General features: G+C 36.9%; 1 protein-coding gene across 3 annotated transcripts in view; it reads left to right on the top strand.

Annotated features, from left to right (window-relative positions):
* LOC131063594 (protein HASTY 1) overlaps nucleotides 1-23,791 on the top strand; it is a 164,095-nt gene that overhangs the window by 15,279 nt on the left and 125,025 nt on the right. For all 3 annotated transcript variants that reach the window (XR_009372324.1, XM_057997460.2, XM_057997458.2), the window contains exon 2: nucleotides 13,455-13,556. Coding sequence is in view for 2 of the 3 variants with exons in the window: in XM_057997460.2 (XP_057853443.2) it covers nucleotides 13,455-13,556 (102 nt within the window). In the remaining variant the exon portion in view is untranslated. The remainder of the gene's footprint in view (nucleotides 1-13,454; nucleotides 13,557-23,791) is intronic.

Consider the following 23,791-nt stretch of genomic DNA (forward strand, 5'->3'; position numbering starts at 1 on the left):
GTTTAGAATCATTAGTGACCCCCCCTTCATGCAAATCTAAAAGAAGCTAGAGGTCTCAATCCTTAGCCTTCAGAGGCCGATCTGCAATACTCTTGATCTTTGAAGGGAGCTAAGAAGGCCCAGCTTCTTCATCAATCTCAACATCCTTGCCGAATGTCAAATGGTCAGTTGCAACATCGATTAGCCTGTGGGCTTTATGATTGTCAATTTATCTTGTAAGCATCAACTTGTGATTTTTGAGTCAAACTTGGTTCTTTTTGCATATGGAATCTAGACTCATATGCAGTAGAACTGAAAACCTTGACATGGCCCACTCTCAGTTTCCTCCCAAGCCATGCTTCCTCTGGGGTCTTCTTCTTCAGTGCTTGTGTGGGAGACCTATTGAGAAGATAAACAATAGTGTAAGCTGCCTTAGCCCAAAAACTTCTTAGGAACACTCTTGTTCTTCAACATACACTGAGCTATCTTTGTAATTGTATGGTTCATTCTCTCAACTACTCCATTTTGTTGTGGAGTACATGATGTTGTGTTTTGACATTTAAATCCGTTTTTAGCAGTGTTCCACGGAAACATGTTTCCCCCCTCAGGCTGTTGTGACGTATTCACACATCGCCCTATTGCAAATGGGGACCCCTACTTTTTGCTTTCTGGGGTTTGTTTTTCTAGGTCTTTTAGGGTTTTGTCTATTAGCCTTTGCATGCTGAGTGTTGCCAGGGGGATCACTCAGATGGCAGGCTCTGCTTGAGCCAAGGTGAGTCAGCAGGTGCTCCAGGTTAGGGTTTCTTTGAAAGTCTCCCTTAGGCCTAGTTTTGCTCTTGTTGCTAATAGTGTCTTGTTTGAGTTTCAGGAGGTCAATGAAGCTTGGTGAGTGAATATCATCTTTGAAGATCTGAGTTAGGTCAAGTTGGTGGGTGATGAAGTCTGGAATGTCATCCTGATCTTCAAATGCCCTGAAATTTGGCTAAGTCTGGAATGTCATCCTGATCCTGAAATTTGACTGTCTAGAAAATTGAAGAATTCTCCAAAAACTAGATTTGGCATTATAACTCCTGGAGGTCCGAAACCACTCTCAAACATCCTGACAGTATATATGGAATATAACTTAAAGTATAAGACTTATACTTAAATGTTATATTCCATACATGAATCCTGACGGAGAGACCAAAATGTCAAATTTCGCTTCTGACCCTTCCAAAGGGTCCAAAGCGAATTTCAATTTCGCTCCTAACCCTTCCAAAGGGTCTAGAGCGAAATTCTCCATAAGACATTCTGCTTTGACCCAAACTTAGAACTAACTCATTCCCAGGCATTATTGAGGGCAAAACACTTGTTTGGATGAAGAAATGTGAGAAATGAAGTCAAGATTTGAGCCTAAATGTGAATTTCGCTCCTGACCCTTCCAAAGGGTCTAGAGCGAAATTCTCCCTAGACACCTTTTTTCTCCTTGTTTGCACTAAAAGTCTTGTTCCTTGGACATGGTAAGGGTAAATTGGTATGTTCTAGCCCTAGGAAGTGATTGAAGGCATTGGAAAATGTGGATTTTGTCCAAGACAAGAATTTTGCTCCTGACCCTTCCAAAGGGTCCAGAGCGAAATTCTTAGAAGAGACCTTTTTCCCTTTTTGTTTGCACACAAACCTTGTTCCTTGGGCGTAGTTGGAAGGAGAATGATGTGTCTTTACCTTTTGAGGTGATAGAATGTGAAAGAATGAAGGGTTTTTGACCAAAACAAGAATTTCGCTCCTGACCCTTTCAAAGGGTCCACAGCGAAATTCATTTTTTCTCCATTTTGTTCTTTAACTTGACCAAGTTTGGAGCTTCTAAGGAATGATTTGAAGGCCTTGGATGCATATTTTCCTTGGAGAGAAGGTTTGAAGCAATAAAAAGATGGAAATCAATTTGGAAGAAGAATTTCGCTCCTGACCCTTCCAAAGGGTCCAAGCGAAATCCTCCATTTGACCTTCTTTTTGCCTTAAGCCCTAGGTTGACCTTGTTTGGAGCTAGTTTGATGGTGGATTGCCTTGATTGTGGTGAGAAGAAATTGGTTAAATCAAGTTTGAAGTGAGTTAAGGAGTAAAGAGGTGTGAAATCAACCCAAAACTTGAATTTCGCTCCTGACCCTTCCAAAGGGTCTAGAGCGAAATTCTTAGAAGACACCCACTTCTTCCTTGACTAGACCAAGATCTTAGTTTCTAAGGCATATTGAGAAGGTTTTGACATGGTCTTGCCTTAGGAAGTTAATGAAAGCATCAAAATGTGAAAATTTTGTCCAAGATCAAGAATTTCGCTCCTGACCCTTCCAAAGGGTCCAGGGCGAAATTCTTGCAATCACCTATTTTTCCCTTAGAGGAGGTCAAGTCTTTGGTGTTTATGGCATGGATGGAAGTGAGATAGCATGTCTTTACCTTTTGAGGTGGTTTGGAGTTGGAGAAATGAAGAATCAAGCCTAGAACATGATTTTCGCTCTTGACCCTTCCAGAGGGTCCAAGGTGAAATTTCAAAAAACCACTCTTTTCTCTCAATTTCATGCTAAGTCAAGTGTGGGCTAAGGTAAATTAAGATGGGATATGTCTTTAGGCATGACTTTGACTTGTTGGTGATCTTCAAACTTGAAGGAATTGAGCAAAAAGTTAACATGAATTTCGCTCCTGACCCTTCCAAAGGGTCTAGAGCGAAATTCTTAAAATCACCTATTTTCCCTTCAAAGCAAGTCAAGTCTTTGGTTTTTATGGCTTGGATGGGTGTGAAGTGGCGTGACCTTGCCTTCGAAGATGAATTGAAGTGAGAGGAATGAAGGAATAAGCTCAAAATATGGATTTCGCTCTTGACCCTTCCAAAGGGTCCAGAGCGAAATTCCTTAAAACACCCTTTTCCTTTCTTTTTTATGCCAAGCTAAGCTTAGACCAAGGTGGGAGAAGTTGGGGGATGCCCCTAGGATTGCCCTTGAATGGATTGTTGCCTCCAAAAATGAAGATTCTAAGCTTGGACAAGGATTTCGCTCCTGACCCTTCCAAAGGGTCCAGGGCGAAAATCCCAAATAGGTCCTGTCCTTGGCCAGGGTCCAGGGCGAAATTTTATGGGGCCTGTCCCTGGGAAGGATTTCAAGCGAACTTCATTTTGATAACTCTTATTGATGATTTAAGGTAGAAAATGCTATGTTAAATGAATTTATTATGTATCCTTAATCATCTTTTGGTTTATTTTGCAGATAGAAGAAGACTAGGCCAGGGCAAGGACGACCTCTTCCAATCCATCGTCATCAAGGACGTTCCACAGGCAAAAGGGAAGATTCAAGATGCTTTGAAGCATTGGAAGACTAGGAGTGTTCAAGGAGTTCAAGTTAGCCTCAAGACTTCATTCTTTCACAAGATGACAAAGAAAGGGCTTTGCCAACACTTCTAGGCGGAGGTGTGCTACCGGAGAAGAAAGACTTGACAAGAAGGAAGATTGGTCAAACAAAGGAAGTACATCATTCATCATGTCAAAAGACAAAAGAGGATCAACCAAGTCACAAGCATTAGACAAGGTGGCATCCCAGTCATCATTCTTCTAGTTGGATTGGTCCACCTCAGCATGATCAGATTCAATGCACCTAATTTACCGGAGGCGGCACAAACTTCGAGGCACCTACCCTTGCTTCCTATTGGTCCTCACTCTTGGAATGTAATTTTCTCATTGGCTAAGGAAGTTTGTTGTAACAAACCCTAATTAGGGTTTCTATCCTGTAATCCTAGCCATTGATTATAAATCAATCAAAGCCGTCTGTTTGTAAAGGGTTCTCTATATAAAGCCCTGGCTCCTCATTTGTAAAGGTTAATAGCTGGTTAATAGATAATAGCCGGTGAATAGTTAGAAATAGTGAATAGTCAGCTGATAGAATAGCAATTAGAGTAGATTAGGAGGACAAGGCAAGAAATTGTTGCCATTGATTGTAAATAAACTCCATTTTCATTGAAGTTATGGTGAAGTGTGTTGTTTCTTTGCAATTTAGATAATTAGATTGAATGAAAGAAGTTATTGAATGCACTCTCATGGAATCCCCCTAGTCCAAACCACTAGCTTCTTGCTGACTGTAAGTGCGCCTTGCGTGGTCAACTGGCATAGAATGAGCTTAATCTCAAGTCGTTACACGTCTATTGTTCATGCATTAATTTGAATGATGATCAGTATCTGATTTGAATATATTTGAAGCATCCCTCAGAAGATCGCATTGAGTTGGTATTGGATTGTTCAAGCCTAATGGTGAGACCCAGCCCAGTAGGACTCCACCTAGTCGTTCATCCATCTTCTTGCATTCTAGGTCTTAGAGTAGACTCTCTAAACTCTGTACCTTTTGCCATTTCTTTATCTTCCAACCAGTAGATAGGACTTGAGTTCCAGTAAATCAGACGTTCAAGTCGTCAAAAGTAAGTCCCCTTGTGATTCCAACAAAATCACATCGTACCACAAAGAGCTTATCCACACTTAGAGAACCTACATATCAGAACCTTGGAGTTACTCCGACTGATCCTTCAGCGAGATCTTCAGCAGTCGAGAAACTTTGTTCTGTTAACATATGGCCCTCGTGAATCTAACTGATGGTAAATCGGTTATTATCTGGAGAGTGATATATTAACAGAGCATATAGTTCGGAAGTTAAACATAAACAAACTAATTGTTATGAACGGTTGCCTTCGTAGGGGCATGTCCATACGTGGCAACTACCACGTATGGACATGTCCCTACGGAGGCAACCTTTCCTCTTGTATTTAAACTGGATTCAATGATGGAGATGATCAATAACTCACGACAATTAGTCTTCCAGAATCGCTGTCATTATTCTTTGATCCATATTTCACAACATGGTATCAGAGCCAGCATATTAAGAGAATAAATTAGACAGCCATATTACTCATAAGCATTTATCGGAAGTAAATAACAAATCGACGTAGAGGCTATATACGCAAAGGATATATCCGACTAAGAAAATATTCAAAATTTCAAGTAATATGAGAGTGGAAGATAGACTCGAAGGAGCCTCCAACTTCGTTTCCTGGAAGATACGAATCATTGCCATTCTTGAAGAACTAGAATTAGAGTCTTACATAGAAGAAAATCTAGACATGCCAAATGATGAACCAGAGAAATCTACCTGGAAAAGGCGTAATAATAAAGCAAAGAAAATAATTATTGACTGAGTCAAAGATCATATTCTTCCATCTATAGCCAGACTGCCTAAAGCATATGAAGTATTTAAAAACATTAAAAATACATATGAAGTTAACAATGCGAGCAGAATGTTAACCTTGAAACAACAACTTTTAAACATAAAGATGAATAAAGATGATACAATATCTACATACTTTTCAAGGATATTTGAAGTAAAAGACCAATTACAAACTATTGGAAATGAGGTAGATGATCAAGAAATCTCTCTCATAGCCCTAAGAGGATTACCAATTTCATGGGAATCCTACATTCAATGTATTAGCAGAACACCCCCCTTACCCAAATTTGAACAACTTAAGAATGAGTGCATTCAAGAGGAATCTCGGCTAATCTCAAGAGGATTAGGGCCAAATAAAGAAGGAGAAATCCAAGCACTTAATACAAATACCTTCAACAAAAAGAAAAAGTTCTCCAAACGGAAGAGAAGAAATAAAAACCATCAGAAAAGAGATATGTCTAAAATTCAGTGTTACAAATGCGACAAATATGGGCACACTCATAGAAATTGTCCAGAAAGGAAGAAAACACAAGCTACTCTAGCCGAAGTCAAAGGAGAAAACTCACTTTTCTTCTTAGCTCTATCAAGCGAAATAAATACAAATAAAAACACTTGGATCATAGACAGTGGAGCATCAAGGCATATAACCGGATTCAGAAATCAGTTTGAAACACTTAACGGGCACTCAAGTGAAGAGGTTACTATTGGAGATAACTCCACATATCCTGTGAAAGGAATTGGGACCTGTACTATCAAACTAAGAAATGGAGTATCTCTACAATTAAAGGATGTTCTGTTTGTACCTAGAATAAAAAGAAATCTAGTCTCAATCTCAGGCCTAGCTGATCAAGGATATCGGGTTACCTTCAATGAAGATAAAGTTCTACTCTGGCCTAAAAATACAAATATCAAAAATGCCATAACAGTAGGTTCAAAAGATGGTAGCCTATACAAACTATGCAGTGATCAAAAGGAAGCACTAAATCTTGAAGTTTCAAATAATAATGAATTATGGCACAAAAGATTAGGACACCTAAGATATAGTCCTTTATCCAACATAAAGAAGATTACTTCAGGACTGCCCCAACTAAAATTTGAACACACAGACATTTGCAAAGGATGTGCCTTGGGAAATAATGTGAAAGTTTCTTTTCCCTCAAGCGAGCACAAATCAAAAGTTATTTTAGAACTAATTCACTCAGACCTATGCGGTCCCATGTCAACACCATCCCTAACTAGATCCTTATACTACATAATCTTTGTTGACGACTACTCTCAAAAAACATGGATATATTTTCTAAAGTGCAAAGACTCAAATGAAGTACTATCTAAGTTCAAAGAATTCAAGGCACTAGTAGAAAACCAGTTAGGGAAGAAAGTTAAGGTGTTAAGATCCGACAATGGGGGAGAATATACATTTGACAACTTCAAAGACTTTTGTAATTCTGTTGGGATTAAGAGGGAGTATACTGTACCATATAATCCACAACAGAATGGAGTAGCAGAAAGAAAGAATAGAACCATAATTGAAGCAGCAAAAGCCATGATGCATGACCAAAACTTACACACTTCATTCTGGGCAGAAGCTTCAAATACAACAGTCTACATTCAAAACAGATGTCCGCACTCAGTTTTAGAAAACGTAACTCCTGAAGAAGCTTTTACAGGGAACAAACCAGACTTAAGTCATTTAAGGATATTTGGCTGTCCCGTATATATACATGTTCCTAAAGAAAAGAGGACAAAACTAGAACCATCCGGAAAAAGAGGTATCTTCATTGGCTATAGTGAAAATACTAAAGGATATCGCATTTACATTCCAGGGAAAAAATCTGTTGAGATAAGTAGAGATGTAAAATTAGAAGAAAACACTACACTCAAAGAACCCGAGGATGATAACATTACTAAAGAAGAAGAAGATCACATAACTGAGATTGAGAGGGAGAATATCATAGAAAATTCTGAACCTTTAGACACTGAGAGGGAGGACATCATAAGAGCTTCTGAACCTCTTGTTGATGAAAATATTGAAACACTCAATAACAAGAAAAGACCTCTATGGGCAAGGAAAATGATTGAAGAGAATAATGTAGAACCAAATGAAATTCCCAAAGAAAATAAGAGAACAAGAACTCTAAAATGTTATGCTGCACTTCTAACCGAACTCACAAATTTTGAACCAACAAATGTCAGAGAAGCCTTATCAAAACAGGCTTGGAAAGATGCTATGGTTGAAGAATATCAATCTATACTAAAGAATGATGTTTGGGATATAGTGCCTAGACCAAAAGACAAATCAGTTGTCTCATCCAAGTGGTTATTCAAGATCAAATATGCATCTGATGGCAGCATTGAAAAACATAAAGCTTGCTTTGTGGCCAGGGGATTCTCTCAGAAAGCAGGAATTGATTATGAAGAGACATTTGCCCCAGTTGCTCGGTATACGTCAGTAAGAAGAATCATTGCAATTGCAGCATCCAAAGGATGGAAAATTCACCAAATGGACATAAAGACTGCCTTCCTAAATGGTTCAATTGAAGAAGAAGTATATATAGAACAACCAGAAGGATTCACCATACGTGATAAAAATTGCTATGTTTGTAAACTAAAGAAAGCTCTCTATGGGTTAAAACAAGCACCTAGGGCCTGGTATGCAAGGATAGACAACTATCTCTCCAAACTAGGGTACTCCAAGAACCTAGCAGATCCCAACATCTACTTCAAGGCTTCAAATGGCAATATGATTATATTGGTCCTTTACGTGGATGATCTTTTGATAACAGGAGAGGATAATCTCATTGAGAAATGTAAGCAAGATCTGGCAGCAGAATTCGATATGAAGGATCTAGGGCTTCTACATTATTTCCTGGGATTAGAAGTATGGCAGAAGAAAAACTACATCTTCCTAAATCAAGGAAAGTACACCACAGATATTCTAACTAGATTTGGGATGATGGAGTGTAAGCCATTAGCTACACCAATGGAAACTAATTTGCACAAGCTGAAAATTGAGGCAGAAGATTCAGAACCTACAGATCCCACACTCTACAGACAAATCGTCGGTTCACTCATGTATTTGGTAAATACTCATCTTGATATCTGCTATGCTACAAATGTATTAAGTCACTTCATGTGTGAACCTAAGAAGATACATCTAATGGCTGCTAAACACATTCTAAGATATTTACGAGGCACAATCGGACTTGGCTTAAAGTATGAAAATGTTGAGATTCAACTTGAAGGATATTCTGATTCTGATTGGGCCGAAAGTACCACTGACCGTAAAAGTACTACAGGGTGTTGCTTCAGTCTTGGTTCTGCTATGATATCTTGGTTTAGCAGAAAACAGTCAGCAGCTGCACAAAGCTCCACCGAAGCAGAATATATGGCAGCCTCCATGGGAGCTCGTGAAGCGGTATGGCTAAGAAAGTTATTATTTGGATTATTTGAAAAAAACTTTGAATTCAACAATAATTCATTGTGATAATCAGAGCTGTATCAAGCTCTCAGTAAATCCAGTTTTTCACAATCGATCCAAACATATTGAGATCCCTTATCACTACACAAGAGATATGGTAGATCGAAACGTCATAAAACTAGTGTACATCAGTACTAAAGAACAAAATGTTGATATCTTCACCAAGCCACTTGCAAGATTGAAGATAGAATACTTCAGAAGTAAACTTGGTATGACTAGATTATAATTGAGATTATTAGGATGAAATTCCTACCATGTGTAATTTGTTCATGAATAAATAAATAAAATGTATATTGCAATATTCTAACTGTGTTCAAGAAGATGACGATCTTCTTATGTTTAAGGTTACTATTTCAAGGAGACGATCTTGACAATAGTTGACCAAGTGTCAAGATTGACTACATTAAGTTGTTGTCTCGGACTGTGCCGGATATCTTGATCCTAAAGTATGTGATCATCTCATGATTGACTTCTTAAGTGATTGTCCCGGACTGAGCCGGATATCATGATATTGAGTTTATTGTCATGACAAGACTATATTAAATGTTGTCCCGAATTGTGTCGGAAGTCATGACAGAATATGCTCCCAAGAAAATTACTTAGATCCACTCCTGCTAAGAGGGAGTGTTAATATATAGCCCTCGTGAATCTAACTGATGGTAAATCGGTTATTATCTGGAGAGTGATATATTAACAGAGCATACAGTTCGGAAGTTAAACATAAACAAACTAATTGTTATGAACGGTTGCCTCTGTAGGGGCATGTCCATACGTGGCAACTGCCATGTATGGACATGTCCCTACGTAGGCAACCTTTCCTCTTGTATTTAAACCGGATTCAATGATGGAGACGATCAATAACTCACGGCAATCAGTCTTCCAGAATCACTGTCATTATTCTTCAATCCATATTTCACAACATGTTCAAGAGAGGATAAGATACCTTGGTATTTTATTCTGTGTTCGCATGTGCATGAAAAAAACATCAACACAGGCCCAAGTCCCCCCATCCCCAAAACACGTCCCCGAAACTTTTTCCCTTTGTCCCCTTGTCCCCAAAGGCCATCCCCACGTCCCCCTGTCTCCCTATCCCCAACGGTCGTGAAACAATGGTTTTTAGCACAAAAGTTAGTGAATTAGTTAGAACAAAATTTACGTCCATTATCAAACCTGAGAGTGATTATTGAAGTAGACTCTTTTTCTACTTATGCTTTGAACTTTCAGAATTCCTTAAACACTTCTGATTTTGTTTTTAAAGAAATAAACCATTTTCCTATTGAAATCATCAACAAACAATAGAAAATAGTTGGCACCAGTGACCGTTGCTGTATTCATTGGCCCACATAAATCTGCATGAACTAGTTGAAGTTCTCTCGAGGCTCTGCAAGCTTGTCCATTTGAAAATGGAGTTCTATGCTATTACCCTACTTGGCAAGCTTCACAAACATCCTGTATCTGTTGCTGGATTTTAGGTAAATCTTCTACCATATTCTCTTGAGCCAACTGAGAGAGATAAGATAGGTTGAGATGCCCATAATGTTGATGCCATAGTGTATTGATATTTGATGCACTCCTAGTTGTCGATGCATGTTCATGAGCTTCTTTAGTATTAGTCATCTGATACAACCTATGATTTTCTATGCCAGCTATGATAGTTTGCTTGGACTCCTTGTCAACAATACAACATTTGTGTGTGCTAAAAATTACATCCAACTTGGGATAGTGGCGCATAATCTAACTCACTAAGAGCAAATTGAACTCCATGCTTGGAACATAATACACATTTAGGAAAATGATTTTTTTTCCCTCCGGAAGTGATTTGAACATTCCTTTTGCCAAAAATTGTATACTCTGAAGAGCACACAAAAAATATTGAGAGGGCTAGGGGATGAATTAGTATTTTAAAACTTTTAAACACATGAAACTTCATAAAACATAGAGAGCAAAAATCAAGACACAAACACCAATTTTCTCGTGGAAACCCATTTCACATAAAAAACCCATGACACACAATAGTTTTTATTAACAACGAGCACCAACCCAAATTACAAAAGTGAGCACCAACTCACTGAGAGCACCTACTCTCCTTGAAGAACCAACTTCAAAAACCTGAAGCACGAACTTTAGTATAAGCAACAACTCAAATGCAATACTCAATAAAACTTTCCAGAAAACACACCACTTAAAACACCCAATGAAACAACAACACTCAAAAAATCTATAACAACAGCCCTGAAGCATTCTTGTTTGTTTTCCAAATTCTTCTCATGACCATCTCAGAGGTGTAAATATGTCCAACTCCTTCAACCCACTACAACTCAAAAATCACATACACACAATCTATACCTTGCACTTACATGATTGAGGCATTCAAGAGGATAGTTTTAGAAGAGTTAATCAAAGTTAGAAGATCATCATCATCACTGCCGAAGTTGGATAATGATATTCCTTCATGATGATCTATCAAGTCTACAAGTGCAAATTGAAGTGGCATCTTAGTCATCATCCCAGTCACTATCTCCACCAATCAAAGAAGTTCCACACCAGCATGTCTATATGCAATGAACCTGACTCGTCCACAACGACACAAACTTCGTGACACCTACCCCTATTATCTATTGGTTGGATATTCCAGATATGACATGTCAAAATGTTGTAATTATTTCATTGGCCAGAATTGAGTTTGTTGTAACAAACCCTAATTAGGGTTTTCATTGTAAAATTTCGGCCATTGATCTCAAATTGATCCGAGCCATTGAATTGTATTGAAAGCATTATAAAAGGCTCAAGCTCTTCATTTGTAAAGGTTAATAGTAGTAGGAGAAGAATATAAAAGAAGTTAGAATAGATTAGGAGGAGAATAAATTGTTGTTAAAGACTTGTAAATGAGATACTCTTTTCATTAAAGTTATGGTGAAATGTATTCTTTCAACAAGTCTCTTGGTTTTTACTTCTCAATTTACTTTCATTTTGATTAGATTGAATGGAGGAATTTGTTGAATGTATTTGTGTGGAATTTGTTTAGTCCGTACCACTAGCCTCTTGCTGATTTTAAGTGTGCCTTGCCAGCTCAACTGGAGTGATATGAGCTTAACCTCAAATTGTTTTAAGTCCATTGCTTATACATTAACATGAATGGTGATCAATGTTTGATGATAATGATTTGAATATCTTTGAACTATCCCTTAGAAGATTGCACTGAGCTTGTGTCAAATTGTTCAGTTTGATGGTGAGACCTTGCCCAGTAGGATTCCATTGAATCATTCACCCATTGTCTTGCATTCTTAGAATTAGAATAGACTCCCTAAACCCTATGTCTTTTGCTCTTTCTTTATTCTCCCAACAAGTAATCAGGATCTAAGTTCCAGCGATTCAAGTTTTCAACAATTCAACGTAAGTCTCCTTGAGATTCCAGCATAATCACATCAAACCAACGAGCTTATCCTCAGGTCACGACCCGACATTCCAGAACTTTGAAGTTATCTCAAGTGATCCTTAGGCTAATCTTCAGCATTTGAGAAACTTTGTTCAAGAGAGGATAAGATACTTTTGGGTATTTTATTTTGTGTTCGCATGTGCATGAAAAACACATCAACAGGTATAACCAGTACTAACCACCAGTTTAGTGACACTTCCTAGGGTTTGGGTAGATTGTCACGACATGGCTTGCACTAGAGCTTTATACCATTCAAATTGTGAGCATCAAAGTATATAGGTAAACAATGTACTTGCTTTTTGCAAGCAAGGGAATCCCATGCGTGGAATGTTGCCTATAGAAGGACCTAAAAATATTGCAAGCGATGCTTTGTAATATTTCCCATTCAAAACCCTATTGGAATTATAGATTACTAATTATTAATATCTATCATTTTGAGTAGGCTCACTTTACTTAACAATAGTTAGTTGATACAACATCTAATTTTAGTCTCCAAATTGTTTGGTGGTTACAAGCATAGTGGCCAACATTCTCCGAATTGAGAAAAGACCACCTGAATTTTTCAGCTGCGCATATTAAAACCTTGTTTTTTGGAGAGTGTGGGTCAATGGTGATCCACTTGTTTTGTAACCCTAGCTGACCGAAAATTGCAAATTGAACCAGAAGTTTATTCTACAGGCTTTAGAAAATTTGCTTAGGAAGAAATCTGCACCATTCTTTTCTTATTCTTCCTAAAGTTCTCTTGCTCAAACATATTTCATGTTTACTTGATTAGTTCTTTGATGAACATGGCAGCTATGCTTATAAGACATAGGCTATATATTCCATGTAATGATTATATTATACATCTTTATAAATTTTTTATGTGGTGCAATTCTCATGGATCTCCACAATTTTTATATGGATTCTATCTGCATGGAATTAATTTTCTTATATTTTCCAAATATATCAACTTTTATTATGAGTCTCTTTTTATTTTTAATTCTTATATGTATGTGAACTCTATGTTCCAGTCTTTCTTTTTGTGTAACCTGGTGAAATTGCTATATAACTACAACATTATGCTGATATATGCTTAAAATGTTTGCCCTATGTGCTAAAATTGTACACGAGGAAGACTATATGTCTCTGCCAACATGATTCTTGCCTTTTGATCTTTAATAGAGAAAATAAGTTTTATACTTTTCTATGCATTCCCAAAAACAGTTGATTTTCTATTTACAATTTTAACTTGTATATGTGGTCAATATCTTAGTAGAAATTTGTGATATTGTGAGCCCATCATTTATCCCTCTTATTTTTATGCTCTGGATTGTTTTCTACTCATATGGAGCAGATAAAATCAGGAGATGTTCGTGTTTTAGCAGCTACCTCATTCGAATTGGTAAAGCCGAACTGGTCTTCTGAAATTCGCCATTATGGATTTAAATTGCTACAGGTATGCATGCCATTAAATGCTTCATGTCTATTGATCTATAGGTGCAATTTAGGATTTTGGCTTTATTTGCTTGTATATCCTGTTCCTTTACTGGAAAACTTGTATGTATGCTGTTTTATGTCTTTTTACATAAGGTCTTTCCTATTTTGTGTCATTAATCTTTCCCAGTTTTAATGCAAATTATATGTTCTTGGTCTAGATTGTTTGAAAGCCGTGTCACTGGAAACAAGCCTTTGCCAGTGTTATGTTTGAGTACCTAGCATTTCCATGCAAATTTTAACTTAATAAATTCCTATATAAATTAGCAAGATGTTAGTGTACTATGAACATGTCTGCATATAAAAGAGTTTGATTTCTGTGAATAATTTGAATGCTATAGTCTTCAAGTGCAGATTTCTGTGCATTGTACAGAACTATGAATTAGTTGTAAATGTTAATGTATGTGCATGTCATGTTTCATATATCCTTAAGGTCTTAATAGGATTTAAGTGTAGATTTCTGGGCATTGTATAGAACTATGACTTAGTTGTAAATGTTAATGTATGTGCATGTCATGTTTCGTAAATCCTTAAAAGTCTTAACAGGATTTCAATGATTAGGATCAGCTCATTTTAACAAATAAATCATGAATGCTTAATTGGATCAACAACACACCATCTTGTTTGGGTCTACAACATACCATGATTTGTTTCCATTTGACAGTTTTTGAATTTATTGTCCCCTGGTGACTTCTGACCATTCACTTATATTTGATAGTTTTCTTTGACCCCTAGACAAGCTCACCCAACCCATAAATTTTATTTGTTTAAATAGACAAAAAATGTGCTGTTGTGTATGACACTTTGGGCCTTGACAGTCCCAATTTTATTACCTACTAATTTTTTGTTGTTGCTCGAATTGCCTTCTTTTTAATTCAAAAGAAACTAATCTTTCAGTTGCCCCAATTTTGATACAGGTTGTTTGAAATATTGGTTAAATCGCCTCCCATTTTAAATGAATTGTGAAACTTTTCTTGGCATTGATCCATATTAATGAAATTAATTTTTATTCTTATTTGTTGCAATTGCTTCCATTTTTAAGATATGTAATATCCAGTTTCATCCCTTAGTTTTTTCAAATTGACTTTCCTTATTTTGTTAGTATAGATCCTATTTTTATATCAGTTATAATAAATTTATTGGATGTCACCACTTATAGTTGCAATTTGCATAGAAAAATAGAGGCTCTAGAACCAATGCAGATGGATGAAATTGAATTATCTATCCATCTCAATCATTATACAAATAACATTCCTTTTATTTGATTTTCACAAGGCAATCACATTTCCTAGATTGAGGTGATATTTTCAGGTAGATACTCAAGGAATTAATAGAGGCACAAGAGTCTTTTAACTCCATGAAAACTTTTGCAAGTGTTATAATCCAACAATAACTTATGTATTTAATTTACTGTATAAACTATTTGGCATTTACATTCATTTTATATTTTCCTTTGGTGTGTAAAAGCCATTTAACCTTAGTATCACAATTTGACATTTTATTTTCCCTTGTTTTGCTCATTCATTGCTGACATGTCTCTTGCATCTTTTGATGGAATGGTGATGTACAAATTGTTATTGATCAATGGATTGTTAGACATATTCACAACATCCATTTTGCAACTTCCAAAAGTCAACAAAAAACAAGAATGTTTAGATGAAGGAATATAAGTGACTTCACACATATCTTTCTCTCTTGGTCACTTGTGGGATTTCAAGGCTGTGTCTCAGAGTGGGAGAAGATTGGTTTGAAGTTACTTTGAGTGAGTTATCACCACTTCGCAAAGATTTTAAAACAAATTGAGGATTTAGAGAGAATTCAAGAGGAAAATGAACTTTTGCTATCCATTGAGAATGCCCACTTAAATGAAGTATTTGAAGGAAAATTCTAAAAAATAAAAAAATTGGCATTTCAAAGTATTGAAATAGATGTTAGTGAAAGAAAAAGTCAATTATATTGCTATTTGATCAATAATAATCATCAAGATATAAACAATAAAATTTTTAAACCATAATCATTTCGAGATAGTTGGTAAACCTAGAAAGGGAATGCCATTATCATTACAACATGGTACAATGGTCCTTGGAGATGGCTATATTCTCATTTAGTTGATAAAACTTAATGCGCATACACATCTTAAGTCTTATTATTGGTTCTCTTCGTACTATGTTGTCAGATCCTCCTCTTTAGCCTTTGGTTTGCGTATTGGTTTGGTCCTGCTTCGCCACTCAGTATGCCTAGGGTACTGTTATCACAAAAGCTTGCACCCTTGCTAAGCTATCAACTCAACAACCTTGTGAAATATGGAAACAACCCCGAAGTGTGGGACCTTGCGCAAGGGGTTGAATCTCCGGAGAAGGCTGACTTCCTTTATCAAATAGGTGCAGGTGTTGAACCAACTCAACACTTCAAACTAACTCCTAAGCCTATCCTAACAAATTGCAGAGGTAAAGGGAAGAAAGAAATGCTTGAAATAAAAAGAGGTGATGCACCAAGAAGAGATTGTTCCTCTCCCCACTCCAAATCGCACAAGGAAACAACTGAAAAGCCCAAGAGATGCGCAAACTTCAATTGCATGAGTGACCCAAACACATGTGTGGAGGTTAGAATTTTCTAAGAGTCAAGAGGGGAGAAGGATTCCCACAAAGACACACTGAGAAAACAAGTTAACACAACATACATGTGAAAGGAAACCACAAACATACACTTATAATGGAGGTAAGTGTTGTTTGTAACTAGGTAAAAATGGGTTCGGATTTCCTTAAGGCAACATCCGAACCCATATAGGACTAGGTCCTATCCTAAAAGGGTAACGTGCCCCCAAGTTGAGCCCAACCCTATACCTCCACACCAACCTAAATACTCCACGCCACAATAAATAAATTGGCACCAAAAGAGGGAGGCCGACTTGGATTTAATAAAGGCTAAGGACTCATATAAATAAAGGTTAAATTGCAAATGCAAATACAATTCAGTTATCCATGAAATCAGCGAATTAGCTTTGCAAACAAGAGGTGCGAAATCACCAAAGAAGGTTGTTCGAATTTGTCCAAGGATTGGGCGAACTTATTCAAGAGGATACAGGGCATTTTGGTGCAGTCTTGAAGCATGCAAAAAGGGCAGATCTGATATATAAAGATCAGATTCAGAAAAGCAAGCTAAGTATTGTATTTGTGCAATAAGAGTGAATACATAATCTGACCTGTGGGTCTTTAATGCTAGGTTTTTCCTCATTGGAGGTTTTCCCAGGGTATTTGTGTTTGTCTCTTGGTTCCTTGTTTCATTCTTGAATTTACTTGATTATAGTTTACTAAATTACAAATCTAATTAATAAACTAGGGCATGATTAAATGTTACAAATCTGATTACTAATCTAGAGCATGAATTTAACATGGTATCAGAGCTAAGGTTATACTAACCCTTAGATTTCAGTAAGCTCTTACCTTCAGGTTGTTGTTCGTCTTTTATTAAGATAATGACAGGGGTGAAGTTAGAGGGCATCATCGGGTCTTCATCGAGGAGTCATTCTTTAATTCATTAAAGATTGTGGAGATTTGAGTGAAGAATCAAAGAAGGAAGTAACTGATATTTCTCCTTTCAGATTTTCAGATCTCTGGAATGCAAAGTGTATACTGTGGAGTTATTACCTTATTCAGACCTTCAGAGTTGTTGATTTTCAGAATTGGTCTAAACCCTAGATTGGTATATATTTCATGATTCTTAACCTTTGATGTGATCCGATCCAATTTTAATAATGATTGAATCTTTGATGGTATGGTAGATTTATTTTGCTACTAGACATGCAACTACTATTTTGTATTGCTAACAAAATCAGTTGTATTCCCACCAATCTTCAAACCCTAGCTGACTGTGCTAAGGCACATCAAGAGGAGATTGCGAATTATGGCCTTTTGAAGATAGACTGCTCTATTTTGATCTTTTATGCTCGCCTTCTCCTCTTTTCCAAACCCTACTTCACAATGCTAACCTGTTTTGGGCACCAAATAGCAAAATTAAATGAAAAAAAAAGTCCAAAAAATTGTTTTTTTAGTGGCTGGGAGTTTCCAGATATGTGCGAGAGTGCTAGGTCGGGATTGGTGAGTGTGACCTGTTGATGTGTTTTTTAGACACAATCTAACACAGAATAAAAATACCCAAAAGTACCTTATCCTCTCTTGAACAAAGTTACTCAAATGCTGAAGATTAGCTTAAGGATCACTTGAGACAACTCCAAGGTTCTTCAAAGTTGGGTCACGATGTGTGGATATGCTCCTAGATTTGATGTGATTATGCTGGAATCACAAGGGGACTTACATTGAATTGTTGAATGCTTGAATTGCTGGAACTTAATGATCTGATGTTGCAATCTTGTGATGCTTTTTATCCTGATGTAGCTTGAGTTTAAAAAAAAGGCAAAAGGGAAAGGGTTGAGGAAGTCTAAGCTAAGACTTAGAGTGCAACAAAAGAGTGAGTGATTCGATGGAATCCTACTAGGCAAGGTCTCATCATCAAACTGAACAATTTGTCACAAGCTCAGTGCAATCTTCTAGGGGATAATTCAAAGATATTCAAATCATTATCATCAAACATTGATCACCATTCAAGTTAATTCATAAACAATGGATGTATAACAATTTGAAGTTAAGCTCATATCATTCCTGTTGACCACATGTAATGTCCCCATCCTAGTCAGGGACTTGGGTTTGAGGAGTTAGCCTATTTTTGGACCCTTGTAGGCTAACATGGTATGGATAAAGGGGTCAGTAACGCAGTATCTTGAGGAGTGGTCTATCTATTTGTTCGAGTTCAATGTTGAGTTCAGTTTTGGTCTTCGTTTCATTAGTTTCTGACACTTTGAGGATTTCCTATTTTTTAGGGAAAAATTGCTAAAAATAGACATTGTCTTATTTTCATTGGCATGGCGAACTGTGGCCCTAGCTTCTGACAGATTCAGTTTCCGAGCAATAATGAGAGATATGAATTTTTAAGTGGTTCCACAAGCAATTAATATTTTAATGAAATATTAATATAAAATCATAAAGTGCATCACTTAAATTTATTTAAGTGAAAATTTATTATCTCCTAAGCTAGGCGTAGCTTTTAGGGTTAAGTTGGAAACCCTAAAAGCAAGTTATAATTTTTAAATCCCTAATTGCCAGAAATCGCACCTTTTGGGTATTTAGGTAGCCAAGATGGAAATTAAACCTCATTCATTGATAGTGAGCATTTGACATTTTCTTCTGAGCACTTGGCTATGGCGGCTAGGGTTTGGACCTGTTTTGGAGAGCGTGCATTCTTCAAAATTCAGTAGCTTTGAGATTGTGAAAGATCAATCCAATTGTTGCAGCTTGGTTGGCTTTATTCAGAAGTCAAATTGAATTGAATTGGGGCAGATTTGGCTTCTTACAAGGCAGATTTGTTGTAGGTTTCCCTATTTACTGTTTTGTTTTTAATTCTTCTGTGGTTTGGAGGCTTCTTTTCCCAAACACACAGCTTGCTCATTTATTGGTGCCATCTTCCACTGTTTGGGTGTCTTAGTATTAAATAAGAGCAGATCTGAGTTGTTTCAGAATAAAAATCAGAACTTTGTAAGTTGCTGATTTATTCTTTCTCTTCAATAAATTGGCTAAGGACCTACAGGTATGTTTCTAAATTTTCCAATTCATTGTTTCAGTTGATTAAATTCATGTATTATTTCAATATGTGTTGCAAATTAAAGAAACCCTCTTTTGCAACTTTTGTCTATTTCTGAAAGACCATCTTAATAATTAAAAATTACAAAGAAGATCTACAAATTACAGCAGGTTGAAGAGTTGAACCAGAAAGGGTTCATTACACCACGCAAGGCACAATCACCAAGAGGCTAGTGGTATGGACTAAACGGATTCCATATAAATGCATTTAACAAATTCTTCCATTCAATCTAATCAACATGAAAGCAAAGAAATTGAGAAGTAGAGACCATGCGACTTGTTGAAATAAAACATTAATTCTTTATAACTTCAATGAAATCATATGCTCTTTACAACAAGGTTTTGGCAACAATCTTTGCCTTCTTCTAATCTTACTTCTACTCTAATTGCTATCTGCTATTGAACTATTCATGAACTACCATCTATTAACCCATTACAAATGAAGAGCTCGAGCTTTATATAGAGAGCCCATTATAGTGAATGGCCAGGATTGAATCTCCATCAATGGCCAAGATTTTACAATGAAACCCTAATTAGGGTTTGTTACAACAAACTTTATTCTGGCCAATGAAATAATTACAATGATTTGACACATGTCATCTCTAGAATATTCAACCAATAGATAGTGGGGGTAGGTACATTGAAGTTTGTGCCCCCATGGGTGAGTCAAGTTCATTGAATCAAGGCATGCTGATGTTGGACCTCTTCAATTGGTGGAGTAGTGATTGGGATGCCACCTCTCTTGTAGACTTGATTCATCACCATGAAGGGATGTTGAGAGATATCTCTTGATACTCAACATTTCAAGTTCACTCGAAGTAGTGGTGATGGGAAGCATTGATGTAGCTGAGTCATTCCTCCATCCTCGCCTGCTTGCCTTGGGGGTGATTGTATGACTTCCCCTTCGCACTCCTTTGATCTCTTCATGTCTCCATGGTGCGGTGAGAGTTGAGATTCCTCTTGGGCATTCTCGTGCTTGTAAATAAAGTTTTCCCCTTTGCGTGGTGGTGTAAATCTTACAATCTTCCTCCTTTTGCTTTGCAATCACCATCCTCTCCCATCTGCAATCACCAAAATCCATCCAACCTGACGTTGGGTAACCAAACTGAAACCTAAAATCATGATTTTGAGGAAAATCGGCGAACCCTCCAAAACTGAAGATACAAATCATCATTTTTGTGGAAAAAATGGTAAAAAACCCTAAATCGATTTTTGAGGAAAAAATCAAACAAAACCTTGAAACTTCGCATGGCAAGACCCAAAACATCACGTGATAAGACACCAAACATCACGTGGTAAAACATCAGACATCACACGGGAAAACACCAGACAACATCACGTGGGAAAATACCAGACATCACATGGTAAAACCCTGATTTTTGAGGAAAAAAGTCAAGCAAAACCCTCCCATGATTTTTTATGATGAAAATTAGAAAACCCACGCAAGCTTTGCAGATGACAGATAATAATTTTTAAGGAAAAAATTCTAAACCTTGCGAACAATTTTAGAGGAAAAAAAATGTGAAAACCGTGGGACCTATAGGACAAGGTCTGGCCTAAATCAATCTGATCAAGGCAACGATATTCAGGTATCATGAACATGCACTATTTCTAGGTGTTGTGGCAGTTGTTGAACTTTTGACTGTGTTCCAACATGATGTTGGTCAAAGATGCCATTACGAAAATGGAAGTTGAATGAGGTCAACCTAGTGAAAGCATGAGACAAAAGAATCTGATTAATAAATCAGAATAGAAGCAGCTGCACAAAAAATCTAAAACCCTGGAGGAGACTTTTGGCACGAATTTTGAGGTTTGGAAGAAACCCAGAAATTAAATTTTTTTTGCAAACTTAAAATAGCATAAATGGTGTCCAGAAAACACCAAAATTCCTGACGTCCACAAAACTAGCAGAAATTGCAGACTGTTTTTAAATTCCAAGGCAAATTCGGTGGCACAAAATTTGAGGCACGGAAAACGAGGCACCCAGAAAAATTTGAGACCAACCCAGAAAAGCTCTTGAAAAACCCGCTAAGAATCTGAAATCAGAATGCAGATCCGACAACTCAAAAATTGAGGCATGGAAAACGATGCACCTTGAAAAAATTTACGACGACCGAGTTGAGGTCTTGAAAAATCCACCAAGAATCTGCAACCAGAATAAAATTTTGACTTGACCTGAAGGGTCAAAACCTTAGTAAAAAATTGCAGAAACCTTAGGAAAATTTTCAATCTGCAAAAAAAAACCTCCAAGTTGCAGGCCCGAAAAATCTCCAGAAGCCTAAAAAAAACATGAACTGCTGCCCAGCACAAAGAAATTCGCACACGAACCAGAAACCCTCAAAAAGCCTTCAACAAAGCAAAATCGTTTTTTTATAAAAAAACAATTAAAAAAATTTGGAAAATATATCCAGAAAGAACGCCATGAATTTTTATTAAAAAGTTTGCCAAACTTTAAAGAATCCCATCGACCCGCTCTGATACCATGAAAAATAAATTGAATGAATGATTCGATAATCGGATAATCTATTCAACAATATACAAGCGTATGTAAAGAGATTACAAGGACGACGTTCTAAATTAAGAATAAGTCGTTTAAAGTGAACTACTAAAAAGCTAAACACTAAATAAAGCTTAAAAGCTAATTAACTAAAAAGAAAAAGCTAAATGCTAAATAAAGCTTAAAAGCTAATTAACTAAAAAGCTAGATGACCATTAAACAAGGAACTAAATATAGGTGACTAAAATATAATTAAATATTCTAATAGTGGTGTAGATCGTACAATCTTCCTCCTTTTGCTTTGCAATCACCATCCTCTCCCATCTGCAAAACAAAACAAACATGATATCAAACACACATAATATATAACCTTGATAATTCTTCTAAGTTGATGTATTCTTTGGTTTTTATGTGTTTTGCAGGCATGATGAGTGCATTGGGAGGGAATTTCGATCATACCAGAAGGCAAAGGAAGTAGCCCTCAAACTTACTTCTTAGCTAGGTTTTATCAGTTCCTCGTATTTGCATCAACTTAAACCTTGTGATTTTGCCTTCCTAGTGAGTGGATGTGTCAAACCAGCCTTAAGGAAAGCCTTAGAGAGAATTTCGCTCCTAAATCAAGGCAATGGAAATGAAATTCTCCCCAATCAGGGAGCAATTGAAGTGGTAGGAAACTCAACTCTCTCTTGCCCTCTTATACCTCAAGATCACCATCTCCATGCGAGAGGTTTGAAATTGTCATTGTAATTGCCTTGAGAAGATTTTCACTCTCAATGGGAGGCAGTGGAACAAGAATTCGCTCCTAACAAGGAGCAGTAGAAATTTTTTTGGTACTTCGCTAAATTTTTCATTCACTTGCATCTTATTCTTAATTCATCTCTTGAGTTTAGGTGCTCACTTGCAAAGGCTGTCAAATTCTCTTCACCAAACGCTTTCAGGGTGATTTCGCTCCAAGAGAAGAGCACATGAAGTAAATTTCGCTCCAAAGAAGGAGCACTTGAAGTTTTTCGCTCTAAACTTAGAGCACTTGAAGTGATCTTCAAACTTGAAATTGAACTCACTCTTACTCTTTTCTCTTCATTCTATGGGCTCAAACCTTAAGTCCTTTAACCATTGATTAATGAAAACATGTCAAACTAACCTCAAGAAAGGCTTTTAGGGGAATTTCGCTTTGAGACTTGAGCACATGAAGTAGAATTCGCTCCTACTAGGGAGCACTTGAAGTGAATTGAAATTTGACACTAGCATTTCCTTGTTTACTCTCCTTCATTCTGTCTATTTAGGTGTTTCAAACTAAGCTCAATGTGCATTCTAGGAACAATTTTGTTCTCAATAAGGAGCACTTGAAGTAGCTTGGAAATGCACCTTTGAGTTGAATCTCATCACTTTATGCCTCAGTTTATGCTTCTATACACCAAAAGTCTTCAAAACTCACCTTGAATGTGACTTCGCCTTCATTCTGAGGCAATAGAAGTGAAATTCGCTCTGAGAAAGGGGCAATTGAAGTTTTTCGCTCTTGGAGAGGAGCACTATAAGTAACCCTTACTAGCAATCTCTGCTCATTCCTTGGTTGAATTCATGATAAACTTTACTTCTTCTATGATCAAGATGTTGTTAAAGGCTCATGAACTCACTCATTTTCTTCAAATATTGCTCAAGAAGTCCATATCGCTCCCAACTAAGTGCAATTGAAGCATATTTTGCTCCAACTAGGGAGTAATTGAAATTTTTAGATACGTAGTCAAAATTCTGCTCCTGGAGATCACCTTTCACTTGGAATGCATATAAGTCACTCGGATGATGAAAGAAACACTTGCATGGTTGATTAGGTTTGATCTAAAAGGGCTCCCCCATCCAACTTCCATGCTGAACTTGACCTATCTTAGTCACTAAATTCAATCATAGCCCTGCAAGCGAAAGACAAGTCATCCATTCTAAAAGCCTTGATAACTGACTGTCTTCATTGAAATTTAAGGAGACAAACCTGACTTGATGAACCCTCTGACT

This window comes from Cryptomeria japonica, chromosome 4 (genome assembly GCF_030272615.1).
Source record: "Cryptomeria japonica chromosome 4, Sugi_1.0, whole genome shotgun sequence".
Taxonomy (NCBI): domain Eukaryota; kingdom Viridiplantae; phylum Streptophyta; class Pinopsida; order Cupressales; family Cupressaceae; genus Cryptomeria; species Cryptomeria japonica.